We start from the raw sequence: 21640 nt of genomic DNA, 5'->3' as shown, positions 1-21640 counted from the left end.
GGGTGATTTTCAGGTCACCACTCCCGAAACTCCACTATTATCAAATCAAGCGGTTACAAGTAAAGGAATCCCAAGTACCTTACCAACCTACAGTTGAACCCTTACCCCAATACCCAATTGGACTTGATCTGTAGTGACAATTTTCACCTTTGATGCACGGCTCCCAAGTACGTGACTAACCAATGCGCGGATCCCAGTACGCGACTTCAAACACCAACTAAGAAGGAGAGGTTGGCTGCAAAGTTCTTCAGTTCATCATACACAATGAAGATCAGGAAGATGCTTAGTTACAAAACCCTATGGTGCAAATACACAGCAACTTCTTGAGAGAAGATGAACTAGGTTAAGAATTTCGTCTTTTGATCACAATTTGTTTAAACAAAGATTGCTCAATGCTTTTACAACTTGTGTACTGTTTGACGGCTCTTAAAACAATTCTTTTATATGTTTAGGGTTAGAAGAAAAGAATGTCCAAAAGCATATTCACGGATCCCAAGAAAATCAAATCAGAAAAACTGATTTTGTAATTCTCGACAGATAGCAGGTGTCGAAGTAGCTATCAAGCAGGTGTCGACAATTAATGAACTTGCACTTCAGCTTGCTTTTTCTTGGACAGACTTGATGACTTCAACACTTGATCTTGAAACCTTGTTTCTTGAAGTATTAAAAACACCTAGAACTACCCAATTACAAGTAGAGTGCGTTTTGTCAAAAGGATTATCCAATTTACATAAATAAGTGACATATGTTCTTAACAAGTGAACACACATATGTCCTAACAATTATGGTGGTAGTTGATGATTTCTCAAGGTACTCTTGGGTGGAATTTCTTAGAGAGAAGTCTGAAGCATGTGATAAAATGCAAAGACTATGTAAGAAACTGCAAAATGAAAAAGGAGTTCCCATAGTCAAAATCAGAAGTGATCATGGGAAGGAATTCGAGAATGCTAAGTTTGAAGCTTTTTGTGAAGAGCAAGGTATCAAAAAGGAATTCTCAGCTCCAAAAACTCCACAACAGAATGGGGTAATTGGAAGAAAGAACCGAGTTATACAAGAGATGGCAAGAGTCATGCTCCTCAACAAAAACATACCACAAAAATTCTAGGCTAAAGCTGTGAACACATCATGTCACATTGGCAACCTAAACCCTCCAAGCTCCTACTCCAACAAGACCTCTCGGAACTGTGTCTTGTCTAGCTCTCCGGATCCCGCAATACGCCCGATTGCATCCGCCAAAGCTTGGCTTCTTCCAATGCTTCCCAGCAGCACCAAATTCTCACTTGACATTTAGAATGGGTGTGGTAAATGTTTAGGCTATCAACCTCTCAAGGATATAGAAATGGAGAGGTAGGAGTTGAGGAAAAACTACAATGAATTGTGTAGAGAAATGTGGGAATAACAATCTCTAACTCTCAAGGGTTATGGTTAGGGTTTTCTCTCAGAAGCACTCCTCAACATCTGTGGGTAATTTGGGTATATATAGTGTGGGTATAGATAATGTGTATCAGATATGACAGATTGGCAAAACATAATGTTTCGCAGGTATCTCGCAAGAAGGCCTTACCCGCGAGACACTGCGAAAACCAACTATCACCAACCTGTCTTGACTCTTCGCATTCTAGTCATGTGCAGGGCACATGCTTCACTTCACGGGTAAGCTTCTCATGAGATACCTACGAAAACTTCTTGCTCTTCACTTTGCCTTGAGCCTTCACACTCGTTCTCACTCACACAACCCTTACAAGAAATCCCACATAAAATACATTGTACATAAGATTGAATATAATTACAATCAAATTTGGCACGAAATTAAAACCAACATAAAATAGTTGTAAATTACAACTTTACAGAATAAAAAAGAGTCATTTTCCTTTTCAACATGGGATTAAACATTTTCACTAACTCCTTATCTTCCATATTAACTCTTATATTTTTATATTTATATAGTCATACTTATTCATTTTAATTAAATAATATTAAAATGCTCCAAGAAGTTGGAATCAGGACCTGATATTATAATGTGTATTCTACTTTAATATGAGCATAAAGTAAATGAAATACAGAATATATATTTTTTTTCACACTTGCTATACATTTTCTACACTCAACATCCATATTTTCCTGCATAAAGTACATATTTTTTTTCCCCCAATAATCACAGTTAAAAGGTGTTGTAGTATCCCTAGAGTCATTTTTGTTTTAATACCAACAAATTTGGGTAGAAAACACTTTCGAAATTAAAAATTACACACTTAATTTCTTTGAACCTATCCAACGAATAATTAGTGAAAATCATTGGGATAAAAAGTACAGTGTTTAAGTTTCTCTCAGGAAAAGACATCTTAACACCATATATTTAAAGCCGAACTATACCCATCAACGTAGTAAGACAATTTAGCAAGCCCAGTAGTAAGCCATATTTGACTATGCTGGCAATGGCATTTCATTTTCTTCATGATTCCATCAATCAATTTACATTGTCTTAAAATCAAAGTAGACTATACAAATCCAACGTAAATAAGGGGACACGGCAAATTTATAAAATTCCATCTAGACATATATAGCTAAACTGAAAGTCAATTTCTCCATCTGACAATTTATAATGTTTTAAAGTCACATATTGCCGAGAGTAAAGAATCATTCATCACAACGATATATATCTACTTTATCTGAAGCCTTAAAATCTATATATTGGATTGTTTCTAAGAAAATCATCGATCATCTCGTGTTACTATCAACGTAAATAAGGGAACGTAGACTTCAAAGTCATCCGAGAACCGAGATTATAATTCGTGTCACGTCTATGACTTTATCAATTGTGTTAAAAGCAAATTAAATAGCCAAGGCATAAAGGATCAACTGTCTTAGGTTCAATTACCCATTATGTAGCAAAAGGGAAGAGGTGAAAAATACGATATATATACGTCTTTACTGTCTTCGGTTCAATTATTTTAAAAAAAAAAAAATTGAATCATTTCAGTAAATATTTTATTTGCAGAATTACTAATGATTTCAAATCCTTTTTACCACCACAACAACAGACTCCAACTCAAAACCCCTTTTACACCGCCAAAAAGTAAAACCCATAATCCATTGAAAATGTTATAAATTATAGAATTTTAGTCGAATTCAAGGTGACTAATTCTCCTGAACATGAGAGAAAGAGACTGCTTTTCTGTTATAATTCTGCTCGATTCCCTCTTCCATTCAATGTAGATAAATAAGACTGAAATAATCTTACTCTAAAACTAGAAGATAGTACAAACTACTATGAGTTACATTTAAATTCAAATTGAAAGATAATACAATCTGATCTTTTATTCCTAATCTCTACTAACACTTATATTTTTCTTCATCTGCTGTTGCGTTTAGAACTTTAGATTCAACTCCTTATCTCCTTCCTTGTAGCTCAGCATGATATCTCTTGTGATGTCTGAATTTCATACCTAACAGAAAATTTATTACCAAGATTGTTGAAAATTTGTCAATAATGTCATATACTGGAATTAACAACAAAATAGTAATTTTTGCTTCAACTTTATTTATCCCCTACAAACATTCATGACATTCCCCATGGCAATAATAGCCTAAATAAGTTCATACTGGATCAAAATTTGGGATGCATGCAACATAACCAAGTATACTTGAGCAATTACCTAAGTTAGACACTTAAAGGTGTAAGGCATCTTGATAGAATGATATGGAGAATTTTTTGTACTTGATAACTATAAACTATATTAAATATAGTGTAATTTATTGGGATCAACCATAGTTGTTTCTCAAAAAAAATTATTGATATGGGTTTCATGTCACGATTAAGCCAGTTGAAATCTTTGGTAGATGTCCTCTGCTAGTAAATACCAAAGTTGCTATCAATTTTGTTAGGTTCTAAAGATTTAGGATTTTAGGTATTTAGAACTCTAATGTGTAATATTGGCAAACCATGATCAAAACAATATGTTTAGTCTTGTTTAGGCTTGCTCAAAGTTGATTAAATATTGTAAAGTTGGAATCGAGTGGCTACAGATGTATTGGAGCATTTCGGCCTGGCTCGATCGATCGAAGGATAGACTCGATCGATCGAATCTCGGGTCAGATACGTTTTTCTGCAGAATTTCCAACTCAGCCCTAACTCATTAAACATTTAGGGTTTTATGTTTTTGCCCTAGGTATATAAGGCAAAACCTTAGCCACGTTTTTAGGGTTGCTTCCAGTGTCTTGTTGCTCATACATTGCTGTTTTGTGTAAATCTCTCGTGAGATCTAGAGGAGTTTTCATTTACACAAAGTTTAGGGTTTTCAAGGTAGAGATTACTTCAACATCTTGATGATCAACTCGGCTGTTGCCATTGAAGCTTAAAGAATAACAAGCGTGGTTGCTTGTAGCTGATTGGAGAATCCAAGAAAGAAGGAGTTCGTGGATTCGGAGTTTGCACGTGGTCGTATCAGTAAGTTCTACTGGTAGGTAGCATTAGGAAGTCGAGCGGGGAGCTTGTAAGTCCTTTTGTATGAACTTCAATTCTTTCATAGTGGATTCAGGTTTGCCTTGAAGATCGGTGGGTCAAATCCTCCCCAGGTTTTTACCGTGTGATTTCCTGGGTGGTCATATCACTGTGTTGTTTATTCTTCCGTTGCTTTATATTATTGATATGATTGTTTGATTGTTTCAACCTAGAATTGCATAATTTGACTAAGTAACAACTTGGCTAATTAACTAGGCTAATCAATCTGGTTGTTTTAAGGGGTCTAAAACCGTTCAAGTGGTATCAGAGCAGGTAGCTCTTTTTGTTTGAGATTTTCTGATCTCTGAGTTGATCCTTGACCCCTGTTGTCATGGAGCACAGTCACTCTCTTGTTGTTCCTCCTCACTTTGATGGGAATAACTATGCTTATTGGAAAGTAAAGATGAAAGTATTCCTGAAATCCATTGATGAGAGAGTTTGGAATTCCGTTGAGTACGGATGGGAGAAGCCCACTACTCCTGTGAGTGAGTGGCAAACTTCTCAAAAAGAAGCAGCTAGGTTCAATAGCAAAGTTATGAATGCCATATTTAATGCTGTTTCCATGGAGGAATTTAAGAGAATCTCTGATGTTGAGATTGCTCATACTGCTTGGAAAATCCTCCAAACTGTGCATAAAGGCACAAAGGCAGTTAAGATCAATAAATTGTAACAATTGACTTCTAGATTTGAAAGCATTAGAATGTCTGATGATGAATCTTTTGATGAATTCTATGCTAAATTAAATGATATTGTCAATTCTGCTTTTAATTTGGGTGAAATCTATGATCAACCTAAAATTGTTAGGAAGATTCTTAGATCTTTAACTGAAAACTTTAGACCCAAAGTAACTGCCATTATTGAAAGTAAGGATGTGGACTCCATCCTTGTTGATGAGCTTGTAGGATCTCTTCAGTCCTATGAGTCTGACCTTCCTAAAACAAACAAATCCAAATCAATGGCTCTTAAGTCTGTTGATGATGTTGAGGTTGGTGGATTTGATAATGAGCTCTCTGCTATAGAGATAGCTTACCTTGCCAAGAATTTTAGAAATTTTTTGAGAAATACTAATAGAAGGACAAGAGGTACAAACACTATTGAACCTAGAAACTTTAGGAAGAATGATCCCACTAAGGTTAATAACTTTGAAAAACCTAGAGAAAGAGTAGGTCAACCTTCAAATAACTCTTTGGGTGCTCAGTGTTTTGGTTGTCAAGGGTATGGTCATGTTAAATCTGAATGTCCTACATTCTTGAAGAATAAGGGTAAAGCTATGGTCGTAACCCTTAGTGATAATGAGGTTTCTGATGATAAGTCTGGATGTGACGAGGATGGAAACTTCATTACTTTCACTACTACAGCTATAGTCAATAAAAGGGTGTCTGTTAAGGAGAACCCTTCTGACAGGGAACTCTCTGAGGATGCAGATCTTCAAGAGGCCTATAATAAACTTTACAAAATTGCTGCAAAGGATGCTATGAATGTTGAACTTGGCTTAAAGAAAATTGATTCTCTTGAGCTTGAAAAGAAGAATTTGCTTGTTAAACTTTTTGATGCTAATGATCTTTTGAACCATGTGAAATCTGAGAACATGCTTTTGCTTGATAAAATTAAAACTTTGGAACATGATTTATCTACTGCTAGATCTGCTAGTTCTAAACTTGATCACATGCTGAATGTTCAAAAGTATCCTTCTGATAAATCTAGGTTAGGTTATGTTGAAAGCATCTTTGTGTCTGCTCCTAATTCCCCAAACTTTGTTGCTTCATCTTCGTCTGAACCTTCTACGAGTGAGGTTGTGAGTGAAACTGTCAAACCACCTGTGAGTGAGGTTATCAAACCTGTAGAAGTTTCACCTCCTAGGAATATTAGGGTTGATCTAGAAGAGACTAAACCTAAGGAACCTATCCTCTCTAAGGACAAGATGCATGGTAAACTTGCTTGGGTTTGTCATTATTGTGGAAAGTCTGGACACATTCGCCCTAACTATTACAAGCTTCAAGCTGCTAAGAGAGCAAATAAACCAAAAGTGTCTGTGCCTCAAGCACAAGATCCTATGGCACTTATTGGTGAATTGGTAAAGGCGTTGAACCTTTATTCCAATCCTAGAGTTGGAAATCACTCGAATGTGAATAAGAACTCCAATGCTCGTGGTGCATCTAAAAGGTTTTGGATGCAAAAGACTCGACCTAATTGAGTCTTTCTGACATGGTCCTTGTGCTTCATTGCTCATTCCTTTGTAACCAATGTTCTTTGGTTTTTGTGTTTCTTTTGCTTTTGTTTCTAGGATTTGCATTGCATTACATTCATGCATTTCATTCTAGGATTTTTTTTTTCTCTTAAAAAAATTAAAAAAAAAAAAAGGGAGAAAAGCAAAATTGTGTTAAGCACTATTTTTCTTGGTCATTGAAAACAAGGTTGGTCAATTTATTTACACATAACATGTCTTATGTACCTTGTATAGCTTTGATGAGCTTATTTATTGCACTTGACTAGTTGAAACTTTGTAGTGCATGTTGTGTAGGAAAGATGTTTATGGTGTTTATCACTTTGTCTTAATCTTGAAGTCATATGTTATTTGACTGTTAGACTTGATCCTTTTGAGAAAGACATAAATAACCATCTCACCACTGTTCACTAGCCAATCATGAACACCTTAGTGCATATCATAAGATTTTGTGCTCGAGAAAGTGTAGCACATGCACAAAAAGAATATAAGGTGTAACCTCTATTAAATGCTTAATGCTTAAAACTGGTGTGTACTATTAGGCTTAATGTCAATTCACATAATTTAAACTGGTGTGTACCATTAGGCTTGATGTCAAATTTCACCTAATAATGGGGCATAATTCAAGAAACTTACATGATTGCAAGCTTATGTTCTAGGAGATGTGGGAGTTATATGATGTAACTCTTTAGGTGATAGTCTCTTTTGAATTCTATGTGATGGATTTTGTAGACTTTGTGATTGATTGCTATTCACATATCACCTCACATGTATCTCAAGCTTTTTGCTAGTTGCACACACTATACAAGTTACTCTTTACTAAACTTTGTACATGTTATTGTGTATGTTTTTGGTCTGACCAACCAAGTTTGAAAATACCTTGAGTATTATGCAAAACATTTTTTTTTTTGCTTGAGAATTTAAAGGAAGAATGGCTGAAATTTTCTTTGGAGAAACTGGGATTAAAACTGGGTTTTTTGAAAAAACATTCCATCTCATACTCATGCATTTTGTTTCAATAAGTTTAATGCTTTGAGGAGTTGTTTTCAAAATATGGTTTGTGATTTTCAAAACTGTGATTTTTCAAAAAAAATTTGTGAGCCTCTGCCCAGTTCGATCGATCCATTCTGATTTTCGATCGATCAAAAAAGTGCTTTAATTTGTTTAAAAATGATTGATTGATTCGATCGATCGAATGTGATTTTCAATCAATCGAAAGTCGCGAATCAGGTTTTTTCAAATAGTGTTCTTAACTAATTCAAACATTTTTTCAAAAAGTTTTTCAAACTTTTCTTTCTCTCTCCGACTTGGCAAGGCTCTAGAGCGATTTTTTTGTCGTTTTCCTCCGAAATTAAGGCTCTAGAGCGATTTTTTTGTCGTTTTCCTCTGAAATTTTTGCAAGATTTCTCTTTCCTCAAGCCGATAAGACTGTTTTGCCCTCCCTTTTTGAGTTTATTTTCATATTTCATGCATTTTTCATGCATTTACACTCAAATTTTTGAAATCTTTTTAATTGGGATTTTTGTTGATTCATGCCCTATTTTGTGAAATTGATCAATGGGTTTTTGTGGACACATGCTATAATCATGACCTTGATAGTTTAATTTGATCAATTTTGGGTTTTGTGAAAAATTGCAATTTCTAGGTTTGTATTAATTCCGAATTGGGGATTTGTGTTCAATTAGGTTTAATTGATGAAATTGGCTTGTTGTTTTAATGAAATTGGTCATTCTAATCTATTTTCAACCTTGTGTAATGATCAATTCATCAATTTGTTTCAAAATTATCAAGTGGTTTTTCAAATTTTTTTAGGGTTTTTGTTAGAAACTCTATGTCCGAGCCAATTTTGTGTAATTGAACTTAATTTTGAACTTTGTTTACTGCATTAGTTCATGCATCACAACATTGTTATTGTTCATGCATCATATAGATTTTTTTTGTTCTATATTTTTTGTGCTAACTTGCAGTCTACCCTTGGTTTTGTTTTTTTTTGTTCTTTTGGTTTTCTCTGTGTGTCTTTGTTCTTTCCTTAGCACTATGCCTAGGAAGACTAGGGCCCATAGGACTGTTTCCTCACCTTCTCCACCGCCTCTGTCTTTTGACCGTAAGAAGTTTCCGAGTGAGAAAAACCAAGAGATATTTTTGAAGCTAAACCTTAGGAGAAAGATTTGGGCTGAGCGTTCTGTTCTCTTAGATGAACTTGATCCTGCCATTAAGGCAAACTTTGAGCGTCGAGGCTGGTTACCCTTGGTGGATATTTCTGATCCTCCTCCACCTTCTGCCTTGATTAGAGAGTTCTTTTCGAACATCTCTATCCGCATCTATGATTCCAACACTTTGGTAAAGAGTTGGATACGAGGTGTAGAGTACACCATTACTCCCAAGGTAGTGGCTGATGCTCTTAAGGTACCTTTGGTCCAGAATCCTGTCTATCCTTATGATGTGTCTCCCGAGATTTGTGATGTCTTGTCTTACATCACTGGATCATCTATCCAGTGGGGTTCTNTGTTAGAAAATGGTTTCAGCACAATTAACATTAATAGGTCCCAAATTAGCTCCCAATTAACATTAAATGGCTCCAATCACTCCCATTTCAGAATTAATTGGTTCCCAATTTACTCTAATTAAAAGATAATTACACAAATTACTCATTGAATAATTAATGTTTAACTATCTAATTAATTAGGTGTATGCAACCTCACCATAAAATGTAGTCCTAACCAATTAAATTATGACACATCATTGTTCTCAAATTGATTACACCTATAACCAATTGAAATCAATTGTTCATAATCACATATAGTCGAACTCAATTTGTGATAGTACATCTTAGCCATCAAAACTTGATTTGATGATAACTTTCAATCTAATGGTCCAATTAGGGCTTATGACCAGTCGATTTGATCGTTACAACATCAAGATCATTTTGGTGAAATGAGTCCAATGATCTAATGGCTAGAATCAAGATGCATATTTTTAGAGTGAAAGTACCATTTTACCCTCCATGTGAGGTTAAATGCGGGTTGCAAAATGGGGTGTCAACATCCGTCACAAAAAGGGGGAGTAGAGTTTTGACTTGTAGAGGGGTATTTTGTAGTTAGGGGGAGACTTTTTTTGTTTTGAGGAGCTTGTGGAGTTTTTAGATTGTATCTAGGTGCTTCACTTTGTATATCATTTTTTGGGATATTCATGTTAGGGGGAGTAACATTGATTGATATACATGATATATACTTGATTCTTGTTTCTTTGTGATTCACTACTTATTGATTTATATTTATGAGTTGTTCATTGATATATGTCTTTATTCTGTGTTGTGTGAATCTTACAAGAATGTTATACCTGTTGTTTTACTCTTTTCTGTCACACATGCGTTTATGCGTTTGTTGAGTATTTTAGGAATATACAGGTTAATTCAATTGAGCTGCTGTCTACACTTGCAACTGATGGATAGTAGTTAGGATTGAATTTGAGTTTATGAGCATTACTTTTGTAAAGGGTTTTTTACTTGTAAACTTTGAGTTTTTATTTTGTGTTTTGTCACGGATTGCCAAAGGGGGAGTTTGTTAGTTTCTAAAGATTTAAGATTTTATGTATTTAGAACTCTAATGTGTAATATTGGCAAACCATGATCAAAACAATATGTTTAGTCTTGTTTAGGCTTGCTCAAAGTTGATTAAATATTGTAAAGTTGGAATCGAGTGGCTGCAGATGTATTGGAGCATTTCGGCCTGGCTCGATCGATCGAAGGATAGACTCGATCGATCGAATCTCGGGTCAGATGCGTTTTTCTACAAAATTTCCAACTCAACCCTAACTCATTAAACGTTTAGGGTTTTATGTTTTTGCCCTAGGTATATAAGGCAAAACCCTAGCCACGTTTTTAGGGTTGCTTCCAGTGTATTGTTGCTCATACATTACTGTTTTGTGTAAATCTCTTGTGAGATCTAGAGGAGCTTTCCTTTACACAAAGTTTAGGGTTTTCAAGGTAGAGATTACTTCAACATCTTGATGATCAACTCGGCTGCTGCCATTGAAGCTTAAAGAATAACAAACGTGGGTGCTTGTAGCTGATTGGAGAATCCAAGAAAGAAGGAGTCCGTGGATTCGGAGCTTGCACGTGGTCGTGTCAGTAAGCTCTACTGGTAGGTAGCATTAGGAAGTCGAGCGGGGAGCTTGTAAGTCCTTTTGTGTGAACTTCAATTCTTTCATAGTGGATTCAGGTTTGCCTTGAGGATCGGTGGGTCAAATCCTCCCCAGGGTTTTACCGTGTGGTTTCTTGGGTGATCATATCACTGTGTTGTTTATTATTCCGCTGCTTTATATTATTGATATGATTGTTTGATTGTTTCAACCTAGAATTGCATAATTTGACTAAGTAACAACTTGGCTAATTAACTAGGCTAATCAATCTGGTTGTTTTAAGGGGTCTAAAACCGTTCAAATTTTATTGTAAAAGGTTTACAAATCGACATAATAATAAATATGATTAATATCACATATTCACATGAATAATATTATTTAAAAATTTTCTATTTACTTTTTTTTTTTAATTTAAAAATTGACATGTAATTTATAAAGTTTAATATACTCATATTTGTAGTATCTTGAACTTATTCTTGTATTAATACCAACAATTAGGGAATAAAACACATTTGAAATTAACAATTACACATTTTCGTTGAACCTATAGAAGAAAATCAAGGAATAATTAGTAAAACTCATTGGAATAAAATGTACATCGTCAAAGTTTCTTTTAGAAAAAGAGATCTTAGCACCATGTATAAAGCCAAACTAGACCCATCAACGTAGAATAGGGGGTAAGAAAATTTAGCAAGTCTAGTAAGCCATATATGACAATTTATGCTGAAATTTCAGTTTTCGATCAATCAATTTACGTTGTCTTCAATTAAAGTAGACCATAGAAAAGTATATAAGGTGACGTGGCAAAGTTGTACAAACTCAGCTAGCCATAAAGTGAATTATTTGGTACAAAAACAAAGAGTCTAGTTCCAATTATATTCTAATCTATATATATATATATATATATAATTGTGATTGTTTTTAAATATAGATGTGCATATGTACGGGTTACACACTACTTTTATTAAACTTTATAAATTATCAATTTTTAAAAAAAATAGAAAATTTTTAAATAATATTATTCATGTGAAGTATGTCATTTAATTACTAAATTTCGGTTCTTAGACCCCTTAAACAACCAGATTGATTAGCCTAGTTAATTAGCCAAGTTGTTACTTAGTCAAATTATGCAATCTAGGTTGACAAATCAAACAATCATATCAATAATATAAAGCACGGAAATATAAAAACACAGATATGATACCCAGAAAACCACACGGTAAAACCTGGGAAGATTTAGACCAGCATCCTCAAGGAAACTTGAATCCACTATGAAAGAATTGAAGTTACAAAAGGATTTAGCACCCTACTATCTTATTGCTACCACCAGTAGACTTACTACACAGACACAGTGCAAGTCCGAATCCACGGACTCCTTCTTTCTTGGATTCTCCAATCAGCTACAAGCACCCACGTTTAAGCTTCTTATGGAGCACGATGATCATCAAGATTTTGAAGAAATCTTCTCTTGAAACCTAACTTGTGTGAAGAGAAGCTCCTCAAGATCTCACAAGAGATTCACACAAACAGAATGTATGAGCAACAATACACTGGAAGCAACCCTAAAAACGTGGCTAGGGTTTTGCCTTATATACCTAGGGCAAAAACATAAAACCCTAAACATTTTAGGAGTTAGGGTGAGTTGAAAATTTGAGAAAAACGCATCTGACCGATTTTCGATGATCGAGCTCTAACTTCAGATCATCGACCAGGCCGAAATGCACATTAAATCTGACAGCTCGATTCCAACTTTACATAAAATAACAACTTTAAGCAAGTCTAAACACGGCTAAACAACCTGTTTTGATCATGGTTTGCCAACAATATATATTAGAGTTCTAAATACATGAAATCCTAAGTCTTTAGAACCTAACAATTACCTTGTTGACATGACACTAATTATATTCATTACCATGTTAGTTTACAAGATTTTTATAATATAATTGGTAATAACTTTTGTGGGCCTGTTATCTAAAAATGTGGGAATCAAGGGAAATGGGCTTGGGGCCCAAAGGCCCAGTCCGAGGACATCTGCTTGTCCAAGGATGGTTACATAGGTGTGGTGTGATAGAATCATATATGCAAAGCACAAAATGCGGCTGAGGATGGGACTCACCTCAGACACCGTGGTCTGAGTAGAGGTAACCATCTCTTTGTCCAAGATACCCTACGAAGTCGTATTAGAACGAGAGGAAGAGTAAAGATCTCAGAAAGAACCGGGAAGATAACAACTACCCCATAAAGCTGCTACCCCACATTAAATGCTATCCAACTAACTCCCTCGCCGCATTAATGTGGAGGTGATACCTGAACAGTAACCAAGCAGCTTTATGACACTAAACAAAAGGTCCGGAGGGTGTTGGATGGGACAGAAAGGCGTTCTCAAGATAAGAATTACACGTGTACGGTGGAAATGTGGAAGAAAGACAGTATATAACATGAAAACAGGTGACATTGAAGAGGGGGAGAAGGAAACAANTATATCATATATGGTGAAACTGAAAGCTCATATGGGGTCCGACAATTTATAATGTCTTCAATTAAAGTCATTGCATGCAAACGTATATTATAGGATCTAAAATAGGTCAGTGCAAAATGTTAAAAATGTCATTATCAACTTTATTAAGTTGGAATCAAGGAGAGACTTGCACTATGATGTGTATTCTGGTTTATCCTCATCTGCTGTTGCGTTTAAATTCAACTCCTTATCTCCTTCCTTGAGCTGTGGCTCTGCAATTGTGATATCTCTTGTGATGCCTGAATTTCGTACTTAACAGAAAACTTGTTACCAAGATTGTCGAAAATTTGTCAATAATACCATACTACAAAATAATAATTTTTGCCTCAACATTAATTATCCCCTAAAAATTCCCTGGCATCCCCCTACGACAATAATAACCTAAACAAGTTCATACTGGATCAAAATTTGGGATGCATGCAACATAACTAAGAGCAGTTGAATTAACTAAGAGCAGTTGAATTTGGGATGCATTGCAATATACTAACCTTTTTTTTTTTTTTTTTTTTTTATGAGATACTATTTTTGATGAGATAGTGGCTCCTAAAAATGGGCCATTTATGAGACTGTGATTTCATGAACAACATGTAATTTTAAATAAAGTGATGGTAGGTTGCTATACATTTATATATTGGAGTCTAATTTTGTGCCAGTGTCTTATCTAATTTTTAAATTTGTGTGTCAAGTGAATTATTAGGTGCAAAAATCAAAGAGTCTAAATCCAATTAGATTCTAAATTGAATTTTAATTGGAGTTCAATTTTGCGCCATATGTCCCATCTAATTTTTTTAATTTTTGTAGCAAGTGAATTATTTGGTACAAAAACCAAAAGAGTCTAGTTCCAATTATATTCTAAATCTATATATATATAATATAATATATAATTGTGATTGTTTTTAAATATAGATGTGCATATGTACGGGTTACACACTACTTTTATTAAATGGATGTATCAATTTTTAAACACAAAATAGAAAAATAATTAGTAAGATTGAAGAGGGGGAGAAGGAAACAAAAAGAGATACCTTCTAAAAACTAGCCAAGGAGAGTTGTTACCCAGAAATCTAGCTTGGAGCATCCTTTATCAAACTGTAACTATGACTTTCCCTGTGTAATAGAACTAGTTCTTATATCCACGCTCTAAAAATTTATTGTTGGGCTCGTTGGGCCGGAAACCCGTCTTTTTTCCAGGTCCAATACATTTGGAGTCCTTACAATTGGCGCCGTCTGTGGGGAGAACTTGATCTATTCGCAATGAGGGGCAAGTGTCGTGTTTGTGATGGAAGGAGCACCGCAGCAACTAGTGATTGGCCTACAGCAGGTGGATGCTAATCCATACCAGGCAGAATTTGGCGGTTCTCAGCACAATAATCCGTTGGTGGTCCACGAGCATAGGGGGGATCGTGAGGGAAGTGTTCGAACCACTCACACAGATAGAAGTCAGTCTCATGGTAAAAGCCATGTTTCCCACGTAAAGAATGACAAGGACATGCAACGTGAGATTAACAAACTAAAAAGGGAGTTACGACATGAGCAGAGGAAGCGTCTGGCCCACCATTCTGGGCAATCCTCTGAGGAGTCAGATGATGCCAATTACCGGCAGAGGTCAAGAACTCCACCCAGTGAAACTTTCTCGTATGATGAGGATTATTGCCATCAGCGAAGATATAAAAGTCCACCTCGCCAGGGCTTAGGGAATGACGCTCTGAATAAAGCCTTGAGCCAAGTTTCTAAATCGCCCTTCACGCGACGCATTGAGGATGCGAGTCTTCCTCGGCGGTTCAACCAGCCTGCATTCACTATTTACAACGGCCGGACAGATCCAGTGGAACATGTTAGCCACTTTAGCCAAAGAATGGCTGTTTATTCTAGGGATGAAGCTTTGATGTGCAAGGTTTTTCCGTCCAGCTTGGGTCCAGTGGCAATGAGATGGTTTGACGGTCTGAAGGCAAATACCATCGATTCCTTTGAGAAGCTCACCCAAGCCTTTGGCGCTCGTTTATCACCTGTAGAAGGGTTGTCCAGCCCTTGGGATCATTATTATCCATATCTATGCGAGAGGGAGAAACCCTTAAGGCCTATTCCGATAGATATTGGGAAATGTTCAATGAAGTGGATGGGGCCCACGACGACGTGGCCATTAATACCTTTAAGGAAGGCCTCCCAACTGAGCATGGACTGAGAAAATCTTTGACTGGTAAACCTGTTACTAGCGTACGTCAGCTTATGGATCGGATAGACAAGTATAGAAGAGTAGAGGAGGATCAAATACAAGGTAGAGGAAAGTCAAGGGCAGTCCCCCAAGAGAGGAGGGATTTCAGACCGGACCGGTATAATAATAACCGACCTCGGAGAGATTTTGGGGGGCAATCAGGATCCGCCAACTCCCAAGCGGTTAATGCCGTGTTCCGAGAACCAGTGCAGCGAGTCCTTGAGAAGATAAAAGACGAGCCATTCTTCAGATGGCCCTATAGGATGGCAGGGGATCCTGCGAAACGCAATCGAAACCTTTACTGCCAGTACCATCAAAACCATGGACATACTACTGAAGATTGCAAAAACTTGTGGGATCACTTGGAGCAGCTGGTCCGAGAAGGGAAGTTGACTCAGCTTCTACATCATTCCAGCAGCTGAGGAGGCCAGGGAGATTCAACGTCCAGGGGGAACGCTCCTTCAGCACCCCCTTTAGGCACAATAAACGTCATATTTACTACCCCTGGGAGAACTGGGTCTTACCCGTCCAGGGTAATGTCTGTGTCCAGTGCTTGGATGAAGGCTCCAGTTCAAGGCCGAAGAGAGCTAGGTCGAGCACCTCCTTGGTGTTAGGTTTCTTAGAGGAGGATAAGAGAGGAACCATACAACCACATGATGACGCTCTAGTGGTTACAATAAGGATAGGGGGCTATGACGTGAAAAGGGTGATGGTCGATGAGGGGAGTGCGGCTGAGGTTATGTACCCTGATCTATTTAGGGGGCTGAATTTGAAACCCGAGGAACTAACAGCCTATAGCGCCCCGCTGGTAGGTTTCGAGGGCAGGTCGGTCGTTCTGGTGGGAATGATTAGACTACCCGTGCAAGTTGGCTCAAAGGTGGTGGAGGTGGACTTTGTTGTGGTGGATGCTTTTTCTCCATATACGGCTATTCTGGGAAGACCCTGGTTACATGCCTTGGGGGTCGTATCCTCCACTCTCCATCAGAAGGTGAAGTATCCCTCAGAAGGCCATGTCTCAAAAATTTTGGGAAACCAAGCCATGGCTAGGCAGTGCTTGATAATGGCCATTCAACATCGGCCCGAAACGGATGCCCCAGCTGCAGCCGAGGAGGTCTTATAGCAATCAATGACTCAGAAAGCCCACTTCGGCACGTCCGCTGGAGGAACGGAGTGTGAGAATCTGGAGAGGGTGAGTGTTGGTAATGATCCAGAAAAGTACTTTCAGGTGGGAGCACAGTTACCTTTGTTGAAGAAGGAGCAATTGGTTGAGGTTCTCAGAAGGAACGTTGATGTGTTCGCGTGGGATGCCTACGAAGCTCCAGGGGTGGATCCAAAATTCATTCGTCATCACTTGAACGTTAATCCTTCCGTTGTACCAAAGAAGCAGCCACCTCGGCGTCCGTCCCGGGCACATGCCGAGGCTATAAAGGATGAGGTGACCAAGCTCAAGGAGGCAGGGGCTATCAAAGAGGTGTTTTAGCCTCAGTGGTTGGCCAATACAGTCGTGGTGAAAAAGAAAAATGGAAAGTGGCGCATGTGCGTCGATTTCACGGATCTTAATAGAACCTGTCCAAAAGACCCTTTTCCCATGCCCCGCATAGACCAGTTGGTGGATGCAACAATGGGCCATCCTAGGATGAGCTTCCTAGATGCCTTTCAAGGCTATCATCAGATCCCATTGGCATTGGATGACCAGGAGAAGACTGCTTTTCTTACTCCCACTGGGAATTATCACTACAAGGTAATGCCCTTTGGCTTGAAGAACGCAGGGTCTACTTACCAGCGGATGATGACGAAGATGTTTGAGCCACAGTTGGGCAAGAACATTGAGGTCTATATCGATGATATGGTTGTGAAGAGCAAGGTAGTGGCTGAGCATATGACAGACCTCACCAACACTTTTGAGACTCTAAGGAAGCACAAATTGCGACTGAACGCATCCAAGTGCTCCTTCGGGGTTGGCTCAGAGAAGTTTTTGGGCTATATGGTTACTCATCGAGGGATTGAGGTAAATCCTGATCAAATTAAAGCCATAAGCAGTTTGCAACCACCTCGGAATCCTAAGGAGGTCCAAAGATTGACTGGGATGACCGCCGCGCTAAACAGATTCATATCCAGGTTAGCGGATAGGTACAGGCCTTTTTTCCTACTACTCCACAAATGGAAGGGATTCGAGTGGACAGAGGAGTGCGTTCAGGCATTCTGGCAGCTTAAAGAGTATCTATCTCGGCCACCCATTATGTCTAGTCCAGAGGTGGATGAGGTCCTTTTCTCCTACTTGGCGATAACCACCTATGCGATTAGTTTCGTTCTGATACGGGTGGATAACAGCGTACAATGGCCAGTTTATTATGTGAGAAAGTCTCTTCACGAAGCCGAGGTATGTTATCTGCCTTTGGAAAAGGCTATTCTGGCAGTGGTGCATGCCACAAGAAAACTTCCCCATTATTTTCAGGCATATGCAGTGGTGGTTTTGACTCAGTATCCGCTCAAAGCAGTGCTCCAGAGTGCAAACTACACCGGCTGGATTGCCAAATGGGGCACGATTCTAGGGGCTTTTGATATTAAGTATATGCCCCGTACCTCTATAAAGGGCCAGGTTCTCGCCGATCTGGTGGCTGAATTTGCTGAAGGCCCTGAAGAAATGGAGGTAGGCCAGCGTGGCATGGATGAAAAATCAGTTGGCCTCATCTCGGCACAACCCGCTTCACCCTGGAAGGTGTATGTGGATGGTGCAGCAAATCTAAGGGGTTCAGGAGTGGGGCTAGTACTGATATCTCTTGAAGAGGTGATTATTGAGAAGTCTTTGAGGCTGGGATTCTCAGCTACTAACAACGAGGCGGAATATGAGGCCGTATTAATGGGAATGACGATGGTTAAGAAGTTGGGTGGAAAGGTAGTGGAGATGTTCTCGGATTCAGGACTTATCGTTGGTCAGATCAGGGGAGAGCTGGAAGCTCGTGACCCCAGAATGCAGGGTTACTTGAGCCAGGTTAGGCGTATGCAAGCGGACTTTCAGTTGTTTGAATTGTCCCACGTCCCCAGAAGTGGGAACGCCCATGCAGACTCGTTGGCTACTCTCGCTACTTCTTCGGCGCAGAACTTACCCCGCATGATAACGGTTGAAGACTTAAACACACCAACCCCAGTGGCAGGAGACTCGCTGCAGTTCAGTCAAATCAGCTCGACCCAATGTTGGATGGACCCTATACGATTGTACCTCGAGAGGGATATATTGCCTGAAGACAAGTCAGAAGCTGAAAAGATACGAAGAAAAGCTCCTCGATTTTGGCTGTCCGAAGACAAAAAGTTATACAAACGCTCTTACTCTAGGCCATATCTGCTTTGCGTACATCCCGAGACATCAGAAGCGCTTCTAGAGGAGTTACACGAAGGGATCTGTGGTAGACACACTGGTGGGAGGTCTTTATCTCACCGGGAAATTACTCAGGGGTATTGGTGGCCAGGCATGCAGAAAGAAGCGCAGGAGTATGTCAGAAAGTGTGATCAGTGCCAGAGGTTTGCACCAAACATCCATCAACCGGGGGGAGTTCTTAACCCTCTATCCAGTCCTTGGCCTTTTGCTCAGTGGGGCTTAGATATCGTTGGCCCTTTCCCTAAAGCTGTGGGAAATAAGAAATATTTGCTAGTGGGTACCGATTATTTTACAAAGTGGGTGGAAGCTGAGCCCCTGGCCAATATCAGAGACGTAGATGTCAAAAGATTTGTTTAGAAGAACATCATCACTCGCTTCGGGGTTCCTCAGGCTCTTATCTCGGATAATGGTCTACAATTTGACAGCAAGGCTTTCAGAAGTTATTGCTCCGATCTGGGTATAAAGAACAGATATTCCACTCCGGCCTATCCACAAGGGAATGGACAGGCCGAAGCTGTCAATAAAGTCATAGTAGAGGGGCTTAAGAAGAGGTTAGATGACGCAAAAGGCAAATAGGTGGAGGAGTTGCCACACGTCCTCTGGACTTATCGAACAACACCTCGGCGGTCAACAGGGGAAACCCCATTCTCAATGACGTATGGGGCCGAAGTTGTGATTCCTCTTGAAACGGGTTTTCCAACACAAAGGACTAGCGCTTTCACCTTGGACGGGAATGATGAACTGTTGAAGAAGAATTTGGATTTGATAGACAAGCGACGAGAGAATGCAATGGTTCAATTAGCCTACTATCAGCAAAAGCTGAAGCAATGTTATGATGCGAATGTCAGGTTGAGACCGTTAGCCCCGGGAGACTTGGTGTTGAGAAAAGTCTTGGGAACTACCAAAAATCCAAACTGGGGAAAGTTAGGACCTAATTGGGAAGGGTCATATCGTATTACCTCTGTAGCAGGGGTAGGGGCTTACTACTTAGAAGATCTAGATGAAAAGACTGTACTTCATCCCTGGAATGTAAGCAACCTAAAGAGGTATTACTATTAACAAGTTCTGTTGTACTTCCTTTTAAAATTCGTTCCACATCCGCAGAAATCTATTGAAGTATTAAACAGAAACTAAGTCATGTCAGGTCCTCGGACCACAGCTTAGTGGAAATTAATACACTATGAAATATATTGAAGTATTAAACAGAAACTAAGTCATGTCAGGTCCTCGGACCACAGCTTAGTGGAAATTAATACGCTATGAAATCTATTGAAGTATTAAACCACAGCTTAGTGGAAATTAATATGCTATGAAATCTATTGAAGTATTAAACCACAGCTTAGTGGAAATTAATATGCTATGAAATCTATTGAAGTATTAAACAGAAACTAAGTCATGTCAGGTCCTCGGACCACAACTTAGTGGAAATTAATACGCTATGAAATCTATTGAAGTATTAAACAGAAACTAAGTCATGTCAGGTCCTCGGACCACAGCTTAGTGGAAATTAATACACTATGAAATCAATTGAAGTATTAAACAGAAACCAAGTCATGTCAAGTCCTCGAATCAAGGCCGAGGATCAGTTTGGAGAAAAAAACTTAGGGGCATTGCCCTTTAAAGATGATGGGTTCATGGTTGGGCTCCGTTTCCCTGCAAGAGCCAATTTCTTCAGACCCACTCTTTAGAAATGTATTGTTTGGGGCCCTACAAACTGAGTCCCTACAACTTTAACTTCTTAAAAAAATGATAATGTAAAAAATTGACATTTGGCTTTTTGTTTTTTTTTTTTTTTTTTTTTTAATTTTCATTTTAAAATTAGGTAAATAGTATGTTTTTTAGATGATGCTTATGAGCACTTTAACTAAAAAGTCAAGACTTAAACCCCATTTGGTTGCTGAGAAAGCATAGGAAAAGAAAAGAAAATAAATTTTCAATTTCTGCTAATAAAATGACATCTCATTTACTTATGTCGATGCAATTAATATATTTTCAAATATTTTATTTTATTTTCTAATTAAGGACACGTGATAATTCAAAGGATAGCTTAGATGACATAAAAATATTATTTTGATATAATGTTAGATAAATCAATTCTTTTCATGTACCGCTTAATAACAAAGATTATTTTGACACAATACCAAAATTTTAGAAACAAAATTGACACGTTGAAGATGTTAAAAACCATTTTGATACATAGTACAAGTGTTAAAGACCAAAACAGTAATCAAACATGTTTTTTACATATTTTTATTAAATATTAAATTCTATAAGGATGTGATTTAAAACCCAAGTTTTACACCCTCCAATCCCAACTTGCCACATCATCTTATCAAGTATTAAAGAATAAGCAAAACCACACTCAATCAATTATAATGCTCATCTAAAAATTCAACCAAATTGGGAGTTTATTAAGATGTTATTAATTGTAATATGATGTACTGAATTTTAAGTAAAAAGCTAATATGACATCTCTTATTGGATGGTATAAAACATAAATTTTACACCCCATTCTTACCAAACAGACGATAAAGAAAAACCTACATGGGCCTTTTTTTTTGTTTTGGGATAACAAAGGAAACACATAGGGACGAACAAAGCAAGCAAAAAAACACATAGCTAAGTGTAGGGGCCTTTTTTGTGCTATCTTCATACTTGGGCTAAGGCTG

General features: G+C 38.0%; 1 protein-coding gene across 1 annotated transcript; it reads left to right on the top strand.

Moving 5' to 3' along the window:
• The first annotated feature begins 17216 nt into the window (after window positions 1-17216).
• On the top strand, window positions 17217-19328 carry LOC111990373 (uncharacterized). Its single transcript, XM_065782670.1, has one exon. The coding sequence runs from the start codon at window positions 17217-17219 to the stop codon at window positions 19326-19328; it is 2112 nt and encodes a 703-aa protein (XP_065638742.1).
• The last annotated feature ends 2312 nt before the right edge of the window (window positions 19329-21640 follow it).

This window comes from Quercus suber, unplaced genomic scaffold, assembly GCF_002906115.3.
Source record: "Quercus suber isolate HL8 unplaced genomic scaffold, Cork oak 2.0 scaffold_309, whole genome shotgun sequence".
NCBI classification, from domain to species: Eukaryota; Viridiplantae; Streptophyta; class Magnoliopsida; order Fagales; family Fagaceae; genus Quercus; species Quercus suber.
Note: the sequence above shows the minus strand (reverse complement) of the source record. Positions and strands in the feature narration are given on the sequence as shown.

Bases quoted from the DNA above. Each gene is read 5' to 3' on its own strand.
- LOC111990373 (XM_065782670.1), top strand. From the start codon at position 17,217: ATGGGCCATCCTAGGATGAGCTTCCTAGATGCCTTTCAAGGCTATCAT.